Source organism: Bombus flavifrons, chromosome 8 (genome assembly GCF_040668555.2).
Source record: "Bombus flavifrons isolate JBK064 chromosome 8, iyBomFlav1_principal, whole genome shotgun sequence".
NCBI lineage: Eukaryota > Metazoa > Arthropoda > Insecta > Hymenoptera > Apidae > Bombus > Bombus flavifrons.
In genome coordinates this window covers 875,445-898,338 of record NC_138449.1, presented here as the reverse complement: position 1 = coordinate 898,338, position 22,894 = coordinate 875,445, and the positions used below count along the sequence as shown (strand labels likewise).

The 22,894-nt window shown below is 38.3% G+C and overlaps 4 protein-coding genes across 11 annotated transcripts in view; 2 read left to right on the top strand and 2 right to left on the bottom strand.

Annotated features, from left to right (window-relative positions):
• The window catches only part of MED11 (mediator complex subunit 11), a 72,641-nt gene extending 70,221 nt beyond the window's left edge, over positions 1-2,420 (top strand). The window contains exons 1-4 of one of the 2 annotated variants that reach the window (XM_069118315.1): positions 1,575-1,693; positions 1,729-1,824; positions 1,910-2,050; positions 2,144-2,420. In XM_069118315.1, the coding sequence (XP_068974416.1) occupies positions 1,749-1,824; positions 1,910-2,050; positions 2,144-2,265 (339 nt within the window). In that variant the 5' untranslated portion in view covers positions 1,575-1,693; positions 1,729-1,748 and the 3' untranslated portion in view covers positions 2,266-2,420. Of the gene's footprint in view, positions 1-1,574; positions 1,694-1,726; positions 1,825-1,909; positions 2,051-2,143 lie in introns of those variants that run through there. The other variant, XM_069118314.1, reaches the window with a different exon arrangement.
• Positions 111-1,292, top strand: LOC138182446 (cytochrome b-c1 complex subunit Rieske, mitochondrial). The gene is made up of 3 exons (XM_069118310.1): positions 111-389; positions 517-694; positions 802-1,292. Exons 1-3 carry the CDS (start codon positions 140-142, stop codon positions 1,091-1,093), a joined length of 720 nt encoding a protein of 239 aa, XP_068974411.1. The 5' UTR covers positions 111-139; the 3' UTR covers positions 1,094-1,292.
• A 20-nt stretch (positions 2,421-2,440) lies between the features above and the next one.
• Positions 2,441-7,787, bottom strand: RtGEF (Rho-type guanine nucleotide exchange factor). 4 transcript variants are annotated; one of them, XM_069118270.1, is made up of 13 exons: positions 7,374-7,784; positions 7,054-7,289; positions 6,846-6,972; positions 6,556-6,730; positions 6,235-6,444; positions 5,923-6,121; positions 5,579-5,815; positions 5,397-5,475; positions 5,164-5,288; positions 3,261-3,438; positions 3,040-3,141; positions 2,860-2,944; positions 2,441-2,768 (listed from the first exon to the last, which is right to left on the bottom strand). In XM_069118270.1, the coding sequence occupies exons 2-13, from the start codon at positions 7,120-7,122 to the stop codon at positions 2,606-2,608; spliced, it is 1,749 nt and encodes a 582-aa protein (XP_068974371.1). In that variant the 5' UTR covers positions 7,123-7,289; positions 7,374-7,784; the 3' UTR covers positions 2,441-2,605. The 4 variants fall into 4 exon arrangements, 3 of the variants coding, with proteins under 3 accessions (XP_068974371.1, XP_068974372.1, XP_068974373.1); XR_011173794.1 differs by having other exon boundaries at positions 2,538-2,768; positions 3,036-3,141; positions 7,374-7,787; XM_069118272.1 differs by having other exon boundaries at positions 2,538-2,944; positions 3,036-3,141; positions 7,374-7,787.
• A 1,477-nt stretch (positions 7,788-9,264) lies between these two features.
• Positions 9,265-21,914, bottom strand: LOC138182205 (uncharacterized). Of its 4 annotated transcripts, XM_069117802.1 has the most exons (13): positions 21,766-21,914; positions 20,482-20,593; positions 19,934-20,401; positions 19,326-19,727; positions 18,803-19,221; positions 18,381-18,676; positions 18,026-18,091; positions 15,701-15,908; positions 15,305-15,556; positions 14,380-14,582; positions 13,998-14,089; positions 12,878-13,070; positions 9,265-12,510 (listed from the first exon to the last, which is right to left on the bottom strand). In XM_069117802.1, exons 4-13 carry the CDS (start codon positions 19,395-19,397, stop codon positions 12,185-12,187), a joined length of 2,127 nt encoding a protein of 708 aa, XP_068973903.1. In that variant the 5' UTR covers positions 19,398-19,727; positions 19,934-20,401; positions 20,482-20,593; positions 21,766-21,914; the 3' UTR covers positions 9,265-12,184. The 4 variants fall into 4 exon arrangements, with proteins under 4 accessions (XP_068973903.1, XP_068973901.1, XP_068973902.1 ...); XM_069117800.1 differs by having other exon boundaries at positions 19,934-20,593; XM_069117801.1 differs by having other exon boundaries at positions 19,326-19,438; positions 19,934-20,593.
• Positions 21,915-22,894: the final 980 nt, after the last annotated feature.

Below are 22,894 nucleotides of genomic sequence, written 5' to 3'. Positions count from 1 at the left end.
CGATATTTGTTTCTATATTCCTTCTCTTCAGTTTCTTTCTTTTGTGAGATGCATTCACGTTTTCAATTATTTCAAAAAACAATCGCGAATCGCAACCAAGATAAAAACGCGACGTTCAAACGAATTTCATGTTATATTAATGGGTAGTAATCAGTACAAGCTCCGAGAAGAAATGTCATCATCTTTCGCATCGATCTATTCTCGATTTCCTTTCGAGAATTGGTTGAACGCGAGCACATTAACATTCTCTTTAAAAAATCGATATGCACACACTGATTTACCCAAAGCTAGCTTTCAAGAATATCGTCGAAAATCTCTTCAGAATTCGAATGTGTCGACTAAACGGAGCATCAATGAGCGAAAAACATCAAGTTACATAATGTCTTTTGGTACGTTCCCACGAGTACGAGGTTTATGAAAAATAAAAACAAATACAGTAAAAAAAGAGATAGAAGGACTTGCGCGACCGAGAACGATAAGACAATGAAGATAACGTGATCCTTTGTTTTCGATTAGTGGGCAGTGTTGCTGGACTTTATGGGTTCAAGTCTCACTTGTTACATTACATACTAAGTCTGGCTCCAGCACGTAACATTTTAGCAGAAGCGCAAATTGAGATTAATTTGCAAGATATACCGGTGGGAAAGGTATCAGTATTTAAATGGCGAGGAAAACCGATCTTCATTTACCATCGGTGAGCTATTCAGCCAATATCATCCATTCCCGATGGTTACACTCTCTGCTCTTTATCTTTATCCAAATCTTATTTTTAACACTGAAACATTTTCAAATACATTACAGCTCCCAATCCATTATAGAACAAGAGAAAGTAATAAATGTGGCGACATTAAGGGATCCTGAGACAGATGATCAAAGAGTCAAACGAGCGGAATGGTTGATCGTCATTGGAATTTGCACGCATCTCGGTTGCATACCAATTCCTAACTCCGGTATTATACGCGGTGGATTTTACTGTCCGTGTCACGGATCTCACTTCGATGCGTCTGGGCGCATACGTAAAGGACCAGCACCTACTAATTTGGAAATACCAGAATATCAATTCCTCGATGACGATACCATTCTAGTTGGTTGATTTTATTGTTCTTAATAAATGGTTTACTCGAGTAATATTTCTAATACTAACTATATCTTATTACATGCGTAATACCACTGTTTTTTTAATCACGTCAGCTTTCTTCATTAAGAATCTTCTTTATTGTTTAGTTATGCGAAAATAAATTTACATACTTTTATAAATCCTTCGTCGCATTACATATTTCTTACATTTTAAACGCATGAAACACAAAATGTAACATAAATATATAATGCAAAAGAATATAATCTAAATAAACAAATATACTTACTACCACACATGAAACTGTGTTACTACTATTGATTAAAATATGTACTTACTCCAAAATATGTACTTATTTCAATTGTAAGTATAACCAGAAAGGAAACATAGAAAGAATGATACATAGAAGGGAATGTCAGATAGGAAACTTCCTCTTTGGGAATACCGATTGATATACCAAACAGCGCCGCGTTTCGACCATTTCCGATTATTTTCGGTAAACTTCGGTCATATTACAATACGTTCATTAGTGCGATGTTGAACATACTACGTGATACTTTATGTTTCTCATTTTGGTTTCCTCTAGTCATTTTTTCAACAGTCTCGTATAAATCAAACGTGAAATAGGTCATTGTCAATAGTACTGCGCTTAGCTTCTAACAACTAATTCGCAATGACGCCACCGATGGAGAGAATACAAATCCTTGAAACGATTGAGAAGGATATTATTGTGTGTTTGCAAAGTGCAGGTAATCAACAAACGCTTATTTATAAACACCACGTAACACCATAATTCTCGTGTAACTAAAAGACAATTCTTATTACTTTGTGTAGGGCAAGCTTTTGTGGAACTCAGTAAAGAGAAAAGTAGCATGAAACAAGCTGAAGCGCAAACTCAGCAATTTCTAAAAACACTAGGACACGTGGAATCAAAATTGAGCGAACAAATTAATTATCTAACTCAAGTTTCTACAGGTAAACAATCATTTGATCACGTGAAAGTGAGCTTGTCTTTTTATACGAATATCTAATTTATTTTACTCTCTTATTAAATTTATTCCTTTTTAGGGCAACCACATGAAGGCTCTGGATATGCTAGTCAAAAAGTACTTCAAATGGCATGGCACAGGTTAGAACACGCACGAAGCAGAGTAAACGAATTAGAGCGTATTAAAAATAAACCAAGATGAACTCATTGAATGTTCTTTTTCTGAATCATCATTTTTGATGTAACAGAAATTCATACACATATGTTCAGTCAACATATTTCATGATGTATATACATTCCTAAAGATTTCCATGCAAACAAAATAAGTAATAAATTTCACATCTAAGACGAATGAAAGTTGAAATAATTTATACACATTGTTCAGTTACTCATTCTTTTATTTTTATTACAATGGCACTGTGTGAAAATTTTACAGAGAGAACATTCCCAATGTCAAACTTAAATTGAATCGGGTTAAAAGATGCAAATATGATAAAACACAGATCATTATATTAAGAAATTATATCTTTTGTCAAGAACATTTAAGGTACCGATCCGTCCACAACACCAATGCTACGTTTTACCGTTGCGGCTAAAGAAAGTCTCGATCTTCTCTCTTCGTCCAATTGTTTCGTCAATAATGACATTTGCGATTGTAAATCTGTCATTTGATTTTTCAATGTTCTAACTGTTTCTGATAATGTCCTATTCAAAATGAACGATATGTTAGAAGCGTTTTCTTTGTGTATACTGTATACAATTATGGGAAATATTGTAACAACTAGACGATGATTACCGATTACTACAAAAATCCCAATTTCCACGATTATGCATCAAAGACGTTCTGTCTCGCATTTTTTGCGAATCATATTCCAGCATTGCTAAAATGTAAACATGATATGCGACATGTAAACGTTACTATACAAAAATTCACTACTATACATCTTAGAAACCGAAAATGTAATCCACAACCTACAAGTTGATTCTCCAGAATGCACGGTGAATCTAGCATTAACAGAAAGGCAGTACGCCTCTATCACCTTCAATATGATCGCATCCTCTTCAAATTGTCTTTCATCTGTAAGTGATAACATGTTTCTTGTTATTATGAATATACGTTACGATATATATTTTTCAAATTTCATATTTATACCGTATGGCGGCCGTACGCGTGATAAATCCAAATGTCAATTTTACCAAATACTTTGAAGCTATAGAAAGGAGGTGCTGGTCGTAACGAAGCGATACTCCAAGGTGTTCTAATTCCTAGGGAGACACAATGTTCCGTGATTGATCTGTGTTGTTGTGACTGTCGTTGCTGTTGCTGTTGCTGCATTTGTTGTTGTTGCTGTTTCCCGCTTTGTTGACTGCAAATCTAATAAGTCGTAAAGAGTGCAAATCAATTTATTATTTATGCTAATTATAACTAAACTAAAAATTATATATAATTTTGAAACATGCTCTATACATGTCCATGTTCTAAATGAACGAAAGAAAAATCATAAATAAACCAACTATATATGCAAGTGAACGCAGATTTTCTTTTTCCAATTAGATTCTTAAAATGCATACTGACGTTAGTAAAGCGAAAGCTTACTTCACACAACATGGCTGTGAAATGAAAGCATACGCTTGTGTGCTCGTGTACGCGTTTCATTTCTCTCTGTATGTGTGTGCGTGCGTGCGTGTGCCGTGCGCGCGCGTGTGTAAGAAGATACAATTAGTAGTAACAAGCAAAAACGCTAATTAAACAAGTAGGAAGAAAAAGACAGCCATGCCATGGAAGCTTGCCTTGATCCGAGCATCCAGAAAGTGGTATAGACTTCTTCAACCACCAATGGGCATACAGTCCTGACGTGTATATTTGATGTGTTCCATTATAATCGTTTTCGACAGGTCGAGTTGGCTGAATTGCTTTCCTTCCAACTTTTCGTACAATACTTTGATGTGTGTACGGTATAGGTTGTGTAAACCTTCTTTGCATTGTATGCTCATATTTATTCGAAAGCATATTTTCTTTTGTTTGTATTTTATTCGTTGCAAAGGCATGGTCAGAATTGTAAACTATCGTACTAGCAGTTTCGCAGGTCGGAGGATCTAAAGTATTATCATTGTGTTTCGATGAATCAGATAAGTGAGCACTATCCCTGGGGGTTGAACCAAAAGGTGATGTACAAACGCACTGATATTCAAAATTATTCTCATCGTTCTCACTTTCATCAGAATAGATCCTTATAGGATGTTCTATGCTGTACTTGTTTTCAACGCACGTACACGATTTACAAAAAGAATTTATTTCAGAAGAATTTAATCGATAACTTTCAGCCATTCCTGAATCTGATGATCCAACACTAATTACATTCGCTTGACAGCAATTCTCAATAATATTTGAATTACACACAGGAACGGATGGATGATGTACAGAATTTACCATAATAGGTTGTTCGTCAGTGAATTCTTTACTCTTCCAACACTTTATCGCGGTCGCTACATCTATGTGCTTCTTCGTTTCACCAAATGTATCTTGATGGAAGTTACAGCCAATTGGAAACGAACGAGCAAGATTCGTGAAACGTGATCGACAAGCGAGTTGTTCGTCAACAACGCTTACAGTATTTACATTATTATTATTATTGGCGAAACCAGCAGTAATAGAACTTCCAACACTAACAAGTGGTAAACTTTTACTAATTTCACCTCGTGTATCATTTTCAGTTGATATTACTTCCGTCAAAGATGAGCCCTTTGTTACTCCTACAGTACTAAGATCAATATCTGCTAATGCATATTTCACATTGAGAGTCAAAGTAGATTTACGCAACATTGTCGTTCCAACGAACGATTGCCCCGTTGCGATCTTATTCGACTCGAAACTTGCCGAGTAGTTGTATGAACAACTATCCTGACTATTTGTTTGCATCGGATGAAGGACATATGTCGTTATATTAGTCCTTCGCATTTTTACATTACTCATATCCGGTCGCAGAACGTATTGTAAATAAAGCAATTTTTTTAAAAGTTCAGGACGTATAATTTTTTGTCTGACTAATTTTGCAAAATATCTTGAAAGACGAGCATATGGAGGTAAACTGTAACTCACGCGTGACGTCGTTGATGATTTCACGAGACTGTTATTCGTTGTTTGTTCCTGTATTAAAAGTTCGATCCATCGCTGCTGATCTTCTTTAGAACCACAAAGTACTAGTATACTCTCGATCATTGGTCCTAAGATCAAATGGAAATTTTGTTGATAACAGGTCAAGTAAAGTTTGTATCGAATTTGCGTGGTGATTAATATTATTTCATAACGAATAAATGATTCGGATTCCTTGCCTGTAATTTCAAAAGCATTTCTTATTTCATCTGTATCTTCCACTTGAGTAATAGTAATACCTGTTAATGGAAGTTTTCCCTGCGAATGGAGAAAACATGTAAGCATTTATTTAGTCATTTCTGTGAAGATGAGAGATATGCAACAAGATATAAAATATAGAGAAAAAAAATGTCGAATATACTTCGTAAACGAAAGAGCTCATCCTTGGACTGGCACTGAGGACTAAAAGAGTCGTTGGAAAAAGAACAAAGTATCTATCTCGACGATCTTGACCAGTAGTTCCGCTTGCCAAAGTGACAGATCCGACATAAAGAATTTCCCCGAGTGAACTTAACTCTTCTCCCTCCCATCCTTTAATACCGCTGGTTAACACTTGAAGCGCCAACTCACGTTGCTTTCGTATGGATGCACATCGATCCTACAAGAGAACGCAACAAAAATTGTAACGTATTTTGCTGAAAATGCCAAACATCCTTATGAAGCTTAAACTAGAGAACAACATAAGGATACAATCAAACGACTTACCGCTATCTCTCTGTATACTGCTATACTGCGTTGTGTGTCACCTCTATCAGGATGATTTCTTTCCGTATACCTCTCCAGTTCTTGAAGCATAGCAGAATATTTATCCAATCTTCGGAAAGGTTTACTTAAACCAGTTGTTAATACTAATATCCCTGGTGATATTGCTCCACTACGTTCCATAAAATCATTCAGTTCATCTCTAGAAGAAGAAATGAATTTAATTTTGTAAAGAAAATAACTTTCAAGTGTCATATCCTTTTCCTATAGTTAAACTTAAGTAACATAAAAATAATTTTTTTATTTCATACATACCTGTACCGATCTAAAATACATACTGCCTTCGGATGATTTCTGCAATACATTGTATGAATGGACTTTAATTTTGGTGCAAGCGTTAGAAAGAGATTTCCAACTCTAGAATCTTGTGTCATAGCTGCTTCCAAATTGGATAGCAATCGTTGATGTACTTCCAAAACTTCATGTACATTACCTAGAAGTTGCTTGTATTCTTCTTTGTTCAATCTATACATTGAAGATTTATAATACATCTCATTTGTAGTATTGCAAAGGTGTGTGTATGTGTATGTTATACATTCCCACAAAATTAATAAATAATTTATCACATATACTTACATGTTAGCAGATTCTAGAGGATGTAAAAAACTATTTATCAAACCCTGCAATTCCGCTACATTCACTCTTTCAGAGTCTACCAAATCTTTCAATACAATATCACGATTTAGTTTTTGATGCACAGGAGATTCTTGCAGAACTTTTTCAGTTGCTTTCATAGTCGAGACACTATTCTCTATAAACAAAATAAAAATATTGTAAATGTAGTAACAACATAAAAGGTAAGCACATAAGAATCTAGAAATTATCAAAATGATTAAATACAGATTGTTTCATTACATGCACAATACCTGGAACCCTGCACTCTTTGACGTAATTAGATGGAAACCATCCTGTTTTATCATGTAATGTTCCCTCCCACCAACCTCCTTCGTCTATCTGTGTTATCGTAATTACATCTCCCTTTTTAAAACACAGCTAAAACAAAAATGCAGCAGTGTTGAAATTGCAAAACCGATCTATAGAAATATAGAATAAAATAGAAAAAGTGAAACATACCTCATCATTGTTTTTTCCTTTGAAGGAAAAAAGAGCAGTTACAAATTTTGGTGTCTCAGGCTTTGACATGGTCTTGATATAAATACAAAAAAGAGAGAAAAATAAGTATTTTAAAGCGAATCTAAAATGGAATATAAAAGAGAAACATGAAAAGTTTAATGGAATAGCTCCATCGCATAGAGAAACTTTTCTAGTCTTCCTTCAATTTCTTATCCATCAACCCAAGTTTACTTGCACTAAAAAATTTTAAACGATACAACGTTGAAGAATTTATATAATATATTCGTTAAATATATCCACTTGGATATTGTTCAACTCACGGAAAGTTACATTTCATACTGCTATCCTTAAACGCCAAATGACATTTCACTGTTAATCATACGTTTTACCTTGGTTTACAATATCGCGGGATATTCCTTGCACGTGATTCCGCATGTGATTGAGTTCGATTACGTTCAATAAATATTTGTCGAATTGTCGTGTGAAAAGTATCTAAAATTGTTCAAGGTTGCGTTGAATATAACCATTTATCGTATAAGAAACGGAGAGGTTAGTCTTTCTTTTAGATGCCTGTAACTCTGTGACATCTCAGCAAGCTATTAATACCCAATGCACATATACACAAGTAAATCCATACATAACAGTGGCGCATATTCTGTTTCATGCGTTTCTTGCGATTGCTCGTCCTCAGTCCCTACTTACATGGTTATCAAGTGTATGTACACATGTATATAAATACATACGTACGCATTGAAATTATTTCTAAGAACTAGTTCTTTCATATAAGAGGAGATAGAATAAAATGTAACAGTCCTTTAAATTCCGATTCTTTTCCTTTTCTTCCTCTTTTTTGCGTCTTCCCATAATGTCGTGCTTATATGTACATTACATGTATAAGAAAGCAAACAACTTAAAAACAGTTTCCTTTTAAGAAATGAAATTTCATTGTGAATTTATGTAAGGAGGCTTATATGTAACATTGTATAAAATGAAATACATGCGTATATACTCCAACGTGTATTCACGCGATGCTAGTGGCTGCGCATGAAAAATATACGAAAAGATAAATTTTTATGAAAAAAACATGTGCAACTCGTAGTAAACGAATTAGATGAATGAGAAAATGCTATATCTTTATTTTATCGATTTACATGCATTCCGTATCATCTACGTGTCGCATTTTTTTTCTTGGACATTATTAATATTTCATCACTAGTATACGATGAAATGGAATTTTGGAAAACAATGGCTTTGGTTTTTATCGGGTGCTTAAATTGGCGATCACACGATGCTTCAGGAAGTATTTTCTTTCAAGAGATTTTGTAGTTCCTATATATACATGCATATGTATGAAGAAAAAACGAGAAATATTATCAACGCATCAGCATAATAATTCGCTGAACAATTAATTTCTATGATTTTAAAATACATACACAAGGATGAAACGATAACTTATTTCAGATATATTGGACGTACGTACAGACATAGAAATATAAATAGAAATAAAAATGTTTGTAATATATTATCGAAACGATCGTCGTCAGCGTCTCTGTTGTCATAGTCATTGTCATCGCTATCACCGGCATGACATGTAGCGTAAAGATCAGGATCGAATCGCAAATTCGATCTGAATCTATTTCTCGTTGTATCCCGATCTTCCATACACTAGAAAATCGTATTCTCGATAGCAACGGTCAATATACTAACAACGTTGTTTGATACGCTAATAACAAGAAAAGACAATAAAATCAGCGCGGCTTTACTACGCATACAGGTACAAGGATATAATATAACATCGATCGAAGAAATTGCCTAATCGGTAGGCTCTGGTCCGCAAAATGTGGGTATTCGTCGGTGCATTCGATCGCATATACATACATATTACATTCATATATACATACGTACATACATAAATGCGCACATACGTATATACATACATACATACGTACCTACATACACAGATGCATATATACATACGTACATACATACACAGATGCATATATACATACGTACATACATACATAGATGCATATATACATACGTACATACATACACAGATGCATATATACATACGTACATACACAGATACATTTATACATACATACATACACAGATACATTTATACATACATACATACACAGATACATTTATACATACATACATACACAGATACATTTATACATACATACATACACAGATACATTTATACATACGTACATACACAGATACATTTATACATACGTACATACACAGATACATTTATACATACATACATACACAGATACATTTATACATACGTACATACATACATACGTGCATACATAAATACATAAATGTATGCACACAACACGCGCTCGTACACACGCACAACAAACACACATACGTTCATACATACATACATACATACATACATACATACATACATACATACATACATACATACATACATACATACATACATACATACATACATACATATTCAACAAGCGACACGTGTTGTGTCCGTCAAAATCGAGACGTATTATATGTACATTGTACATATATCATTTGTCCGCTTGCGTCTTCCTCGAGATTTTCTCCATATCGAGAGGGCAGTGCGACCGATTCACCACCACACATTCCAAGAGACGGTGTTCGTGTGGGTCCTTCAAACAAAGCTCGTCAACATCGATCAGCTCTTGATTAAAATCGGCATGGTCGTTTGCGAAGGATATCTTTTTCAAGGTGTACATTGATGGACGGATAATCATCAGCGAACATCGTACTCTTCCCTCCTTAAATCCCTCATTTTCTACCCCTCCTCTCTCTCTCTCTCTCTCTCTCTCTCTCTCTCTCGCTCGCTCGCTCGCTCGCTCGCACGCTCCCCATCATCCCCATTCTCATCCCATCGTAGTCTACTCATGAAAGTCATAATGTTTTCTTTTTATTTTTCTTTGCACATCTTATTTCTTATCAAATTGGTCCTTTCGATTACAGTTTGCCCTCTCATTCTCAATTTCCTTTTGCATGTCCTTGTCGTTTAACGTCGCTGCTCTCGTCGTTAATACGGCCTAGCGAAGAGCAGAGGACGATCTTTTCTCGAAAAAGAGAAAAAAGTACAAGTAAAAGAGCATGCGCGCATCGACGACGTTTGTTCTTATCGGAACATGTAGTTTATTTCGCAAACAATTTTCTCAAGGAAACGAAACGCCCGTTCGTCAGCGGTATCGTTCGATATTCGAAATCGAATGAAAATCAGTCTCGTACATGCGCTTTGAAAGGTTAAAAGTTAAAATTTGGTACGATGCACGGCATAGTACGGCATGGTACGGCACGGTACAGCACGGTACAATTACAGTTCGTTTCGGCACGAAAAGTAATGAAAACTTTTCGCGGAAACAAGTAGCGCGGTTCTTAACGACTAATTTATGGTCATTCGTGTACTCGAAATGTCCGATACGTTCGTTACGATTCCATGCAGTAATGGCGATTTAAACGATTGCCATGGCTCGTAGAAATTTCTTTCTAGTCGATGGACGGGAGGTTATTATAAGGTAACAGTACAGACTAAGGTAAAATTGGTTGTATACTTAAAGAGTAATACAATTTACCGGACAGTCTTCCAAAAATCCGTCATATCTGCAAAACCTCGTAAACGAACAAAATCTCACATGTGAACTTGTATTTATGCACTTATCGTACTCTAAATGTGTGATTTTGTCTTTTTTCCTCTTTTTATGTTTCCCTGTCTCTTTTCTATTAAGTAAATTCTTCTTTCTCTTCGTATGTACTTAAACGCAAACTAATCTGTTTGCTCAAGCGATACAACTCGATTCGTTACAATTTTTTCGCTTCGCGATTAACAAGCAAGAAAAAACGCGTTTGTTATTCTATAAATTTTCATAATATATCATAACAGATTAATAAGAAACATAATTTAACGTTGGTTTGCGAGATAAAAAATCGGCTCGTGTATCTTTTATTTTTCCATTTTTTAGTTTTATCATTTTTCTTTCGGCTCTTATTTTTTTCCCTCGCTCCTTCTCTATCTTATTCTCTGTATCATTTAAGTGACGAACGAAGTAAGGCGACAAACTTTTGTACTGTTTGTTCACGATTGCGTTCAACCAATCAACCATTCAATCAACATTTGCGTGACAACTAACGTAACGACGAAACCCAATGTAGGAAAGTTGTGGAATTGCGAAAGACGAAGTAACTGCTTACATACATATATATGTATATTGTCGATTTAATATTAATGTAGAGATATATAATGTAAATGGTGTTTTTACTCCTGGTATGTAGTGAAATTTGAAGAAAATAATCCTAATGTGATTATGGCTGTGCATCGACCGTGCGAGCTTGAAAAACATAAGAACATTGGTTCACTTCTTCGCGTTTGGATCGTAGAACGGGAGTAATATATACATATGTATATCAAACATGCGAAGAGTAAAGAGATCGATAAAACTGATTGCACCACAACAAAAAAAGAATGATGTAAGAGGAAGAGTTTGAGAGAGAAGAGGTGAACAAGCTAAAATAAAGAGCTCGAAATATGTAAGTGACACACAATGCTTTCGGTTTTTTATAATTTCGAGGTTGGAACAGTTGATTTCAGAGAGGAATTAGGGAAAAAACCGAGAAAACTCGTTCGAATTATTTTATACTCGAGGTTTCGATCTATTCGTGACTCCTTGACACGCACTCCATTGTCGAAACGTAGTTAAAGTTTCACAAAAACGTTTTTATAAACGCTTTTCAAGCTATTCGATCATGTATGTATTTAGATGGACCGTATTTTATCCAATAAACCGATTCCATTAAAACTTACAACACCAATACGATTAGAGTAAAATAGGAAACAACGAGAGAATTGACTAGTGGTCTGATGAATGCTGGTCCCCGCGATGCGAAATGCAAAGCAATCGAAGCTCAAGAAGTTATGTAGAAAAATGGAATAAAGATCGAAAATTATGAATGAAGGCAAAAGGGATAAAAACAACTACCAGGAAGAAGAGAACGATAGAGAAATGAGAAGAGAAGAAACCAAGGTGAAAAACGAAGAAATTGCAGATTGAAAGCAACTTTAGTAACGTTCTGATCGAGTAGGAATAGAATGTCGTGTCGCATTTCTTCGTCCAAACGATTACAGAACGTGTAAATTTTCACAACTCTTGGACTTGCTATCTCTTGCCCATACCTTACCTAATAAATTTCGTACCTTTAAACTGGTACTTGTACGACTACCGCGATATTTTTTCGGTGAATTGTTTTCAGAACAAGATCCTAAAGGTGATTTGCTACGATTCTTTCGCGATCTCTTCCGAAATAGGTCCCTTGTTCTTTCAGGGTTCTCGAGCTTCAGTCGAATTTGCGTAAGCAAGCCAACGAGAAGTTCGTCGACATTATGATTGATTCCGACCGATGTTTCGATAAATTTACAGTCGTAAGATGTAGCCATAGATTTCCCCTCTACAACATAGAAATAGAATTGTATCCATCAAAAAGATGAAAATAGAATAAAATAGAATAGAATAAAATATATAAAATGGATAGAATAGCTGAATAGGATAGGATAGGATAGAATAGAATAGAATAGAAAGAAAAATCAAGGGAGGAATGGAGGTATATTGGTATGGCGATTCCGCGTCTGTGTGTTCGGCAACGATAATCGATGCTGTATGTATGTATTGTATACTGTATATCTTCCGGTGATCTCCCATACTTGAATTTTCGGAGGGATCTAATGATAGCTTAGGTATCAACGAGCTAGCTAAATGATACGAAACAATGAAAGGACCTATCGCGAAACGGTCGGGTAAGTTACACGGCTTCTTACCTTCGGTCGAGACTAATCGACTGCGAACGAGGTCGACTTTGTTTCCAACAAGGATCACCGCTCGAGCCGACACGTAGTCGCTGCGCCAAAGTGTTTGCAAAACTTCTTCCGCCACGCGTACCGAAGCCCGATCGGTCGTTGAATAGACGACGCAATAAGCGTGTGGTTCGTATGTAGTTATGCAGGTTTCCGGCTGCAAAAAGAAATCACTCGTCGTCGACAGGAACGAATATGTCGTATCCAATAGTATCGGTCTGCGAGTCGAACCGATTTGTGGTACCGCTAAGTCGAATATGTTTTTAACTCCAGTACTTTTGCTGCTGTTTCAATTTTTCGAAGTATTATTCCCCACTCTTTACTGACCGATCTTACGTTATCATAACATTAATAAGATTTTTTACCGAATCTTTCACGGTAATGGACGCAAATAACGTTTTATGAAAAATAACACCGACTTACGTACACCATTATGATTTTCAACTCGCCATATGTGTATATATATATATATTGTTGAATCTTATATATGTATATACATATATATGAATCATATATATATATATATATATATATATATATATATATATATATATATATAAGATATCGCGGTTAGACGGTTCGATATCTTATATATATATATATATATATATATATATATATATATATATATATATAAGATATCGCGGTTAGACGGTTCGATCGATCGCTGGACCGTTTTACGGTTGACCGATAGTTACGGCTCGATGATCGTCAATCGCTCTTCAGGATGGCACACCGAGTTTTACACTACATGCTTACTGCTAACCACATGTGCGCGTTCGACCGCGCACCCTATTCCTTCTCACGTTCCCGCTTGCTCGCACATTCTTTCCTTTTCTCTCTCCCTTTATTAATCTATTCCATCTATTCTCGAGATTCTCGATTCAGATTCTGATTCCCGATCTGCGTATGTCGTACATTTCATAGCTCGATGGCGACATATCGTTCACGCGTGGTAAACCGATAATTCATCTAATAATAAGCAAACGTGGGTAAATTCTATAAAAAATTTTCCTCACTTTCGATTATGTACATTAACACAGCAATACAATGGGCATGCATACACGTGTAATTCGCAACGTACCGTCATCTCAGTGCTAGAGTGATCGATAAAAGTCAGTTCGGATTCTTCTCCAGCTAGAAGAACGCTGACGGTTTTCTCTCCCGATTCATCGTCTGTAAAGAAACGACGGGAGCATAGTGTTTTATCACGGTATCGTGAGGACAGAAGGAACAAAAAGTCAGAGACGATAGATTGGAAAGAGAGGAACGGAAAAAAGGTAGGAAGAAAAAGAAGAAACAAATCAGGCTTGATATCGTGCAATAGCTTTGAGGCAAACCGGACAGTGTAAAAGTAATACTGACAATTAATATATATTATAATATAATATTATATATAATTATATTTAATATTATATATTATAATATATAATAATATTAATTAATAATTAATATTTAGTACTTACCGATCGATGTATCGTACGCATGAAGATATTCCGACGTCATAAATTGAGAAACCAGCGAACTTTTTCCTACGGCTGGAGCTCCCAGCATTAGAACGCGATACGGTGTTGGTCCCTGAGACGCGCTGCTTTCGCGGGAACTCGCCAACGATCCCGCTGCAGAATTTCTTGCCGATCCAGGATACGAAGCTGTTAAATGTTCCGTGCTGCATCGCCAAATCACGTTGGTAGTCACGCCATGGTAGAAACCGATAAAAGGGCGAAAAAAAACAGAGAAAAAACAAGTATATAATCGATATTTACATACACGTGATATAGGGAAAGAAAGAAATTCGTAACTTGTAATTTATATCGATTATGTCATCTGTCCGGTATTTGTTTAACGACAACTTCGTTTTTGCTCGGAATAGTCTATTTTAGAAAAATCGATGACAATCGGAAGCGATGCAAGTGTTTGTCTTTGTGTGATACACTTTGCGCGCAGCATTGAAATTCTACTCTAAGGTCCAACACGTGTGTCTACGTCGCTCAAACGCTCAATGCTACACGTAAACTCACGCGTTCGATTTAGAGTAGAATCGCCGTGTGGAACTTTATACTATAAAGTCGTCGTTTTTCACTTTCTCTTCGCCCTCTTCTTTTGCTTCTTCTTCTTCTTCTCCTCTTCCTTTTTCACCTTCTTCTTCTCCTTCTTGTTTCTCCCCTCCTCCTACAACAACAACAACAACAGCAACAACAACTACTACTACTTCTACTACTACTATTACTACTACTACTGCTTCTCCTTCTGTCTTCCGATTGTCGTCGGTCCGTTCACTCGTTTTCTCATTTTTTCTCATTTCGCTTGAGTTTGTTGTTTAATGCAATAACCGGCTTATTCCTGTCGAGAAACGAAAAAACAAAGGGATTGGAAATAGGGGAATCTCACCTCGAGTTACTCGAAGCGACGCTATTGTTTGATCGAGATCTCCGACTTTTCAACGAGTCTCCTCGATTTACAACTCCTTTACCAGTTATACTGAAATGTCGAAGTCTATAATACTCTTCTTCAACGCCGGTATTTGGCATGCTCGCGACTCTTGATCTCTGCTGTGGAAGACACAGATAGTTTGGTCTGCCCGATGAACGGCTTCCGGGAGTCTTAACCGACTGAGACCGACTGTGGTGCGGACTACCGTACCTGAAACATTCCACGAAGAGAAAGATCGGTTGTTTCATACTTGTCGAAAATACCTAACCATTGTTATGTTTTACGTCTAACGAATAATAGAGTAAAATGATAATGCACGCGTGTAACAGCGTCCAATAAGAATAATAAGCGAACCTCATCTCAAAGTCGTGTATTTCTTGCAAGGTCAAGGTATTGGCCACATCCAACAATTGTCTCATATTTTCCTCTCGACGTCTAACGTCCAACTCTGGGTGCAGCAATATTGTTGCAGCTCCGGCTGATCCATCCAATGACAGCGACGGTTGTTGCACCACGATTGTTGCCGCTTGCGTCGATCTCTTATTTCCACTCGCGTTGCCTCCTTTTCGGCATTAGAAAGTAAACATCCGTTATCCTCGTTCCTCGATCCTGACTGCAGTTTACATTGGTACTTATAAAAAGATCTCCGAGCACCGAATATCGAGCATTTCCTCGTCTGTTACATTTCATTTTGCATCACCTGTCTTTCCTTTCTTTCTTATCACCTTTTCGCAGTTGATTCACAACGCTGTATACATATTCCCATCCCAACTCTGTCCGCGCCCCCCATCTTCGTCCTCGTCTTTCCCTTTTCTCGTTTTTGCATTTTCATACGCGATTCACCGGCCGAGAGGAGCCGATCGTACGAACGAACACGGAATTCATCTTGCCCTTTTTCAACGTTCCACGCTTCCTGCCTTTTCTTCCATCTCCTCCTCCTCCTTTTTCTCTATATATATTCTTCTTCCACCTCCATCTCCTCCTCTTTCACTTTCACCTTCCTTTTCACCATCACCATCGTCACCTGTTTTACTTTCCTTCCTTTCTGTTTCCGTTTCCGTTCGTCGGTCCTCGATATCAGATCTAAGTACTTTCTCGTCTACTTCGATTTTCACCGCTACATCTTTGCGGTGGTTTCGCGTAAACAGATTATTCGCGACCAAGAAACGTGCGATGCCGGGAGAGTCTTTTTTCAAGGTGTTAAGCTTACGCGTGAAACACATACGCGTGCGTCTTTCAAGCAGAATTGCCGCCCACAATTCGCGATGGAACATTGAATATCGCGTGTATCTACACATACACATAGTAACATGATTTTTAAAACTACACCAAGGAATGTCTTTCCAATCATCGACGACTATGCTGCCGTATTCTGCGCATATATACAATATTTGTTCCTCGATTTCTTTTGTCTTTGTCTGCGTTCATTTTTCTCTTCGTTTCGTCGTCGATATTTCGGAAACTCGTGTATCTTTAGGCACCGACGTTATGAATTGACTAGTACACGGACAGACAGACGGAGAAACGAGTAGACAGATTGATAGGCGGAAATACTACACACACGCGCGCGCGCGCGCGTTGAAGATATCGATTCACGAAAACGAGAGAAAACGTGAACAGAAAAGAAAAGAAAGAAATGACGACGTTAAAGTAACGCGAGACCAAAATGGAGAGTACGATAACGGAAGGAAGACAATATTTCGGCAGAGGTAAAAAGAAAAGAGATCGAGCACTAAAAAGAAAATGCGAATGGAGATTTTCGTGATCCAGGGCGGCAATTCGACGGCACTTGCAGTATGGCGATCGAGGCGTTATTACCTATTTATAGTTATAGTAGCTAACCGGCAAAGTCGACAATACATGCGCTTTTGGATATCGTAGCATACTACATCTTTTCAAGCTTCGAAAAATACAGAGCAATGCAATGAAACTGTGTGTGATGTTAATGAGCGACGATTCTTCTCTCCTCGAAACATTCCCTCGAACGTTCGCCATCGTAGTACTCCGTTCCGCTTTTTACATCAATTATCGTCGATCAACGTTGATTCTCGTGAAATTAAGTTGTTCCTTTATGAAATCTAGTCATGGAAAGCGTGCCGCGACCAAGCAATACCAACCGTTACTAAACGAAATGTCGAATACACGCAAATACTTTTGTCGAACACGAACGAAATATGTACAATATACATACATGTATGCTCGTTTCAATCATTTTTGATCGAGGAGAGAGGAGGGGGGAAAGGAGGAGATGAAGAAGGAGCAAAAAGAGAGAAAAACAGAAAATGAGAGTTAGGAAGCAAACACAGCATCGAAATGTCAAGGAGATGTGGCGAATAAAATATAATTAAATCAAAAGTAAAAACATGAGAATACTAGTACTGCTCATATTTGGATCCTATAACGGTATAGGAAAAGAGGCGGAAACGAAGGAACCGTGAAATTCGTTTGGTGGACAAGATCAGCGCGAACCCGAGGCACCACCAACCGTTGACGATCGGCGACTATCGTGCCATGATCGTCCTGCTCAAGCCGCTCTCGACTTCGACTTGAACAAATCAATTATGTACTCGGTTTTTTAACGAGTTTACACATGGTATATGCGTAAAGTCGGTTCGGTGATTTCTCAGTTTCGGAAATAAAGAGTCTCGAAGCACAACTCGGTCATAATCAACTTTATACCTATTGCGCAAAACGGGAAAAAGAGCCTGACCCATGAATGAATGGTTGAAACGAGGGGATGCGATTCTGAAAGAAAACAACACAATTGATATTCTTAACGAGAACAGCTTTAAAACCTGTCTCTAGATGTTTCGTTCGCTCTTTCGTCTTTCGATTATTTTCTATTTCTACTTGTTTGCTCGCGAGCAGTTTCTTATGTTTTCCGCATTTTACAACGATCGACATAAACGAATCGGCATAAATTATCCACCTATTTATCGTTAAATACATCAACGAAACACGAGATTAATTAGAAATATGGGAAACGGTTAAATACTAATTAAATATTAACGTCGAATTGATCATTTCGACTTACCGGCGGGTTTTCCTCGAGGTTTGCTCGTGGCACTGGTTGTTCTACCAGGACCATCGGACGACTGATCGTTGTTACTTTGATCGGTGCAAGTTCCTATCAACGATATGTCCAGAGGGTTCGTCGTAACATTCACATTCGGTTTTCCCTCCCCGTATTTCTTCTCACCGATGTTGTTTACTATTCGATTCTCTCGATTCCCATCTTCGCCACGGGATCTTCCAACAAGCAAGGTTAGCAACGGATTTAGACCATCCGGGTCTGGTTGACCAGCATCCATCGAACCCCTTACTGGTGTGCTGTATGTGTGTGTGTGTATGCGAGCGCGTGTGTATATGTGTGGAAGGACAAGCAAAATAAGAGTAAAGTCGAGTGACGTAATTGATATGAGGAAAACGAGAATGGATAAAAAATGGTATAGAAACCTGAAAAAGTCGGTCGCTCGGAGATCTGGAAGAGGCGGGGTTCTTCCGGAGACGGAAACTTTACCGACCTCGTTGACGGTACCGTGGATGATAATGGGCGTTGCATCGACCGAAGGAATCTCCGTCTCATCGAGAAGATTCGAAACACTAGATGTTCGAATATCCAAACAATCGATTGGAAGTTCTGATCTCAAAGTCGCGCCAGTTTTAAGTCCCTTCTCGTCCGGGGTCGAATATTCGATCGGACAAGAGGTCGAAGCGTGGACTGGTAACGGTGAGGAGATTACAGCTACAGCCGATAGAATCGGCTCCGGTGACTGACCACCGGTCGACGATGTAGCAGCCGGTGGTGACATCTCCGATGGAATATCCATCAAATCAAAACTGTCGTCCGGCTGCTCTCCGTCCGTTGTCGTCACCTACGATTAAATACTCATTTTTCGCTCGAACTTCTCATCCTTTTCCACGCGCACATTCGCATACGCGTTAACACGGTTAACCCGTACACCCTCGATAATCTTACCATGGTGAGCATCGTGTTGGCGCTGTCGGTGCTAGTGTTGATTGTTGTTTCGGAAGCGGTGCTCGAACCCATAACGACCACTTTTGGAACGGTGCGACAACTGCGACTTCCGCCTGCGGATTTAAAGTGCAGTCTTCGTAACGCGGAGGCAGCGTGAGACAACAAATCGGTTTCGCGCGAATTCTCCGTTCCATTGTGACGATGTGCGCTGGCATTAGAAACACGCGATGTTTGCGACTGCGACTGCGACTGTGATTGTGACTGCGACTGCGGCTGCGACTGCGACTGCGACTGCGACTGCGACTGCTGCTGTGACTCGGCTGTTGCTGAATCGGTCCCATCGCTACCCCTTGAGCTGCCACCGTTTTTACGGTTCGACCCGCGACCATCCACCAGACATCCCTGTTTTCATCAAACATTCACCACGCCAACTGATGATCGCTCTCACAGTTTCTCTTTCTTTTCCGCCTCCACTCTCTCTTCCTCACACACGCGCGCGCGCACGTTCATTCCATCCATGCACTCCTATCCTCCTATCGTATCAAACACATCAATCACATTTTCTTTTTCTCTTTCTTTGCGTTATTTTGCCAATTTTCAATACTCACGTGATTTCTATGTTCCGGGGTGGAAGGCGGATTCGGTGTATTTGGCAGAGAACCCCCTGTGGGGGTGCAGTGCCGCAGTCGCGCCAGGGCCGTACGAAGCCCCTCCGTCACGAGGCTCTTTTATTTGATCTTGGTAATGCCGCCCACTTTTCTCACCTCTCCGCCAACGGTTTTCTTCTTCACTCCTTCAGCACTTTCTCTTAATCACTTCTTCTTTCCTATTATACGTCCGTCTTTCCGTCCGTTCGCCTTATTTCGATACTTATTTCCCGGCGCTTCCTTTTCCTTTATTTCCTACTTTTCTTTTCTATTCTATTCATCCAACAAACCGAGTCGAGTATCGGTGAGGAGGAAAGTCAAACGGATCACAATACGTTTATCACCGTTATGGCACAAAATCTTATTTCGCTTTCTCTCCTAGCCCAGATCCTCAAAAGAATGCGATACGGAAATCGACATTTGTATTATCTGCAAAAACATTAAACCGATCTAAGCGAGTTTTGCTTCGATCGTTCCATGTAACTGGTTGGTCCATACGAAATCGATACTTGAACGCGCCACGTCTTCATCCTGTTCGATCTTCGTCTCTGTTCTTGCTTTCAACGGCAATCTCCTTTCTTCGATCGACCATCGATTCTTAAACTATTCGGAGCTGCGTCTCTGTAACGCGAAACGATATGATCAATCGAATCCCGCTCGTAATAGCATCGGTATTTGAAAATCCTGCCACGTGATCGACCAACGCAATGTCAAATTCATCGAGCGTATGAGAAAAGTACACGTAGAAATGGCGCGAAACGAATCGTTTTGTGAATGAAAACATCCTTTTCGATTGGACGCTAATTGTCATCTGATTCAACGGCTTTACTTCTCTTTCACAACCTAGCTAGCTTAGGTCTACATATCCAACCAGATAGATAATGTTTTCGGATCGATAACGAAACTAAATCTGTTTATTGTTTTATCGATCATTGACCAAATAGATATCGAGCTGCTAGAATGATCGCTGACTCTTACTCACTTTATAATCAAGGAAGGGGGGGGGGACAATGAGAGAGAGAGAGAGAGAGAGAGAGAGAGAGAGAGAGAGGGAGAGGGAGGGTCTGAGAGTGTTTGTCAGCGATAAAGACCAAGAAAATTACATGGGTCGACGATTATCGATGATTTGAGACAACCGAGAGAGGAAATATGTATCGTCGGTTGCAATTTAATTGTTAGATTTCCAGCGAGATATGCATACCTATTATAACGCCATCGTTCTTGCATTCTATGCTCTATACATATATTCGCAATTTCTGGACGACGATAGAACAGTTTAATTCACGATCCAGAGTTCGTTTGCATCCCTATCTTTAATTTGTCCGTTTGTTCGTTCGATCACTGGAATAGTTCACTCTGTTTTATGTGATCACGCAGAATCGTATCTCTCGATACGGGATGCAAACTTACGCACATCGTAGATCTATGAAATTTGGATCTTGACGAAATTTAACTAAAATCCAGACACATTGGATTGAAAATCAACTTCTCATTTCTCACAACCAATACACGATTGTACGTGTTTGAACGAGGACAGGGAGTCAGTGATATAGTAACTGGGACAAAATTTCAACAGCAAACAGGCCAATAATTAACCGTGAAAACGATCAACAACAACATACTGCGTGCAAAAGAAAGTGTGCAAAGAAAGCAAGAGATGCGGATCGAGTGTGCAGGAGGTAACTTGCACCTAATGGATCGAGCAAAATACAATAATAACGTTGTCTATTTATTACAAATATATGTCTATAATTCGCCTAATCAAAAATAGCAAGAAAAGTTTACAGTAATACCTGCTGCGTCTCTTCGAAAAAATAGCTCCTTCTACCTTGGCATTCCACGGATTACTGGCGTGTAGTACCGAGCTTCGGGAAAGGACATTAGCGCTTGCGCTTTTACTCCAGAGGGTGAAAACTGCTAAACTAGCAGCACCGTCGCACCCGATCTGCACCAACTCCCCACCCGCTCTTTTCTTTCTCTTCTTCCCTTCCTATACTATCTTTTCCTACCATTGCAACATGTATTAATCTATCCCTTTTTTCTTTAATCGCATTTGTTGTGCACTTTCATTCGACCTTTTCAACAATTTGCATTTTACATTCTCTCATTTTTTATTTCACCTCTACTCTTATCTGTACAGTTTATATTTTTGCTTCATATTTTCCTCTACTAACAATATTAAATGCACCAATTCAAATCAATCGAAAGAATCTATATTTCCAAATGGCTAAAAATCTATACTTTTAAAGATATTAACCCAACAGGTCCAACACAACGACGATCGTCCCATTTCAAGCAAACGCGTGGAACAAATCACTCTTGAAACAGGGAGATCAAAGGATGTACAACTTTTACAAATATCGATATTAATATCGTTACGCGATGGAAGGCTAGAGATGAGAAAAGATCGTCAGTTCGAGTCGATTAGAAAACCTTTTCGATGAATCGATCGAACATACTTACGCAGCTCATTTCTGAAGAAAACGGAGAAAATAATAAAACGAACGAATAATAGTAAACGATTGAATCATTTCGTTTTAACTATATCGTACATGAAAATTCTATGAATGAAAGTATCGGAAAGAGGGCAAGGTAAATTTAAAGGTTCTATTCATTAATGTCAATCCGATCTCGTAACCTTAATGAGATATGCACGCTATATCGAGCAACTTCTATCGAACAAAGTATTGCCATATTCCTGACAAATTATTGAACCTCATAAATCTGTACATCTGCGCAGATGCGCGACCATTTTCTGCGTGTTACGAGCTAGTGCCGTTCACCTCAGTCACCTTTGCCCCACATTTTATCTTCCACCGTTCTACTTTTCAACTTTGCATCTTTCGTATTTCTTTCGCACGGGATACGTGCTTGCAAGTATTGGAAAAGAACAGTCGACAACACTAAACGAAATATGCTTCT

What these genes read in the sequence shown, in the direction of transcription:
- LOC138182446 (XM_069118310.1), top strand. Translation starts at nt 140, where the DNA reads ATGGGTAGTAATCAGTACAAGCTCCGAGAAGAAATGTCATCATCTTTC. An exon ending in AAGTTACATAATGTCTTTTG is followed by an intron (nt 390 to 516) that starts GTACGTTCCCAC and finishes GTTTTCGATTAG; the next exon opens with TGGGCAGTGTTGCTGGACTT. An exon ending in CCGATCTTCATTTACCATCG is followed by an intron (nt 695 to 801) that starts GTGAGCTATTCA and finishes AATACATTACAG; the next exon opens with CTCCCAATCCATTATAGAAC.
- RtGEF (XM_069118270.1), bottom strand. Translation starts at nt 7,122, where the DNA reads ATGTCAAAGCCTGAGACACCAAAATTTGTAACTGCTCTTTTTTCCTTC. An exon ending in TGTATTTTAGATCGGTACAG is followed by an intron (nt 6,122 to 6,234) that starts GTATGTATGAAA and finishes TTCTTCTTCTAG; the next exon opens with AGATGAACTGAATGATTTTA. An exon ending in AATCATCAACGACGTCACGC is followed by an intron (nt 3,439 to 5,163) that starts GTGAGTTACAGT and finishes ACGACTTATTAG; the next exon opens with ATTTGCAGTCAACAAAGCGG.
- LOC138182205 (XM_069117800.1), bottom strand. Translation starts at nt 19,397, where the DNA reads ATGGGTTCGAGCACCGCTTCCGAAACAACAATCAACACTAGCACCGAC. An exon ending in CCAACACGATGCTCACCATG is followed by an intron (nt 19,222 to 19,325) that starts GTAAGATTATCG and finishes ATTTAATCGTAG; the next exon opens with GTGACGACAACGGACGGAGA. An exon ending in TCGATTAGTCTCGACCGAAG is followed by an intron (nt 12,511 to 12,877) that starts GTAAGAAGCCGT and finishes TCTATGTTGTAG; the next exon opens with AGGGGAAATCTATGGCTACA.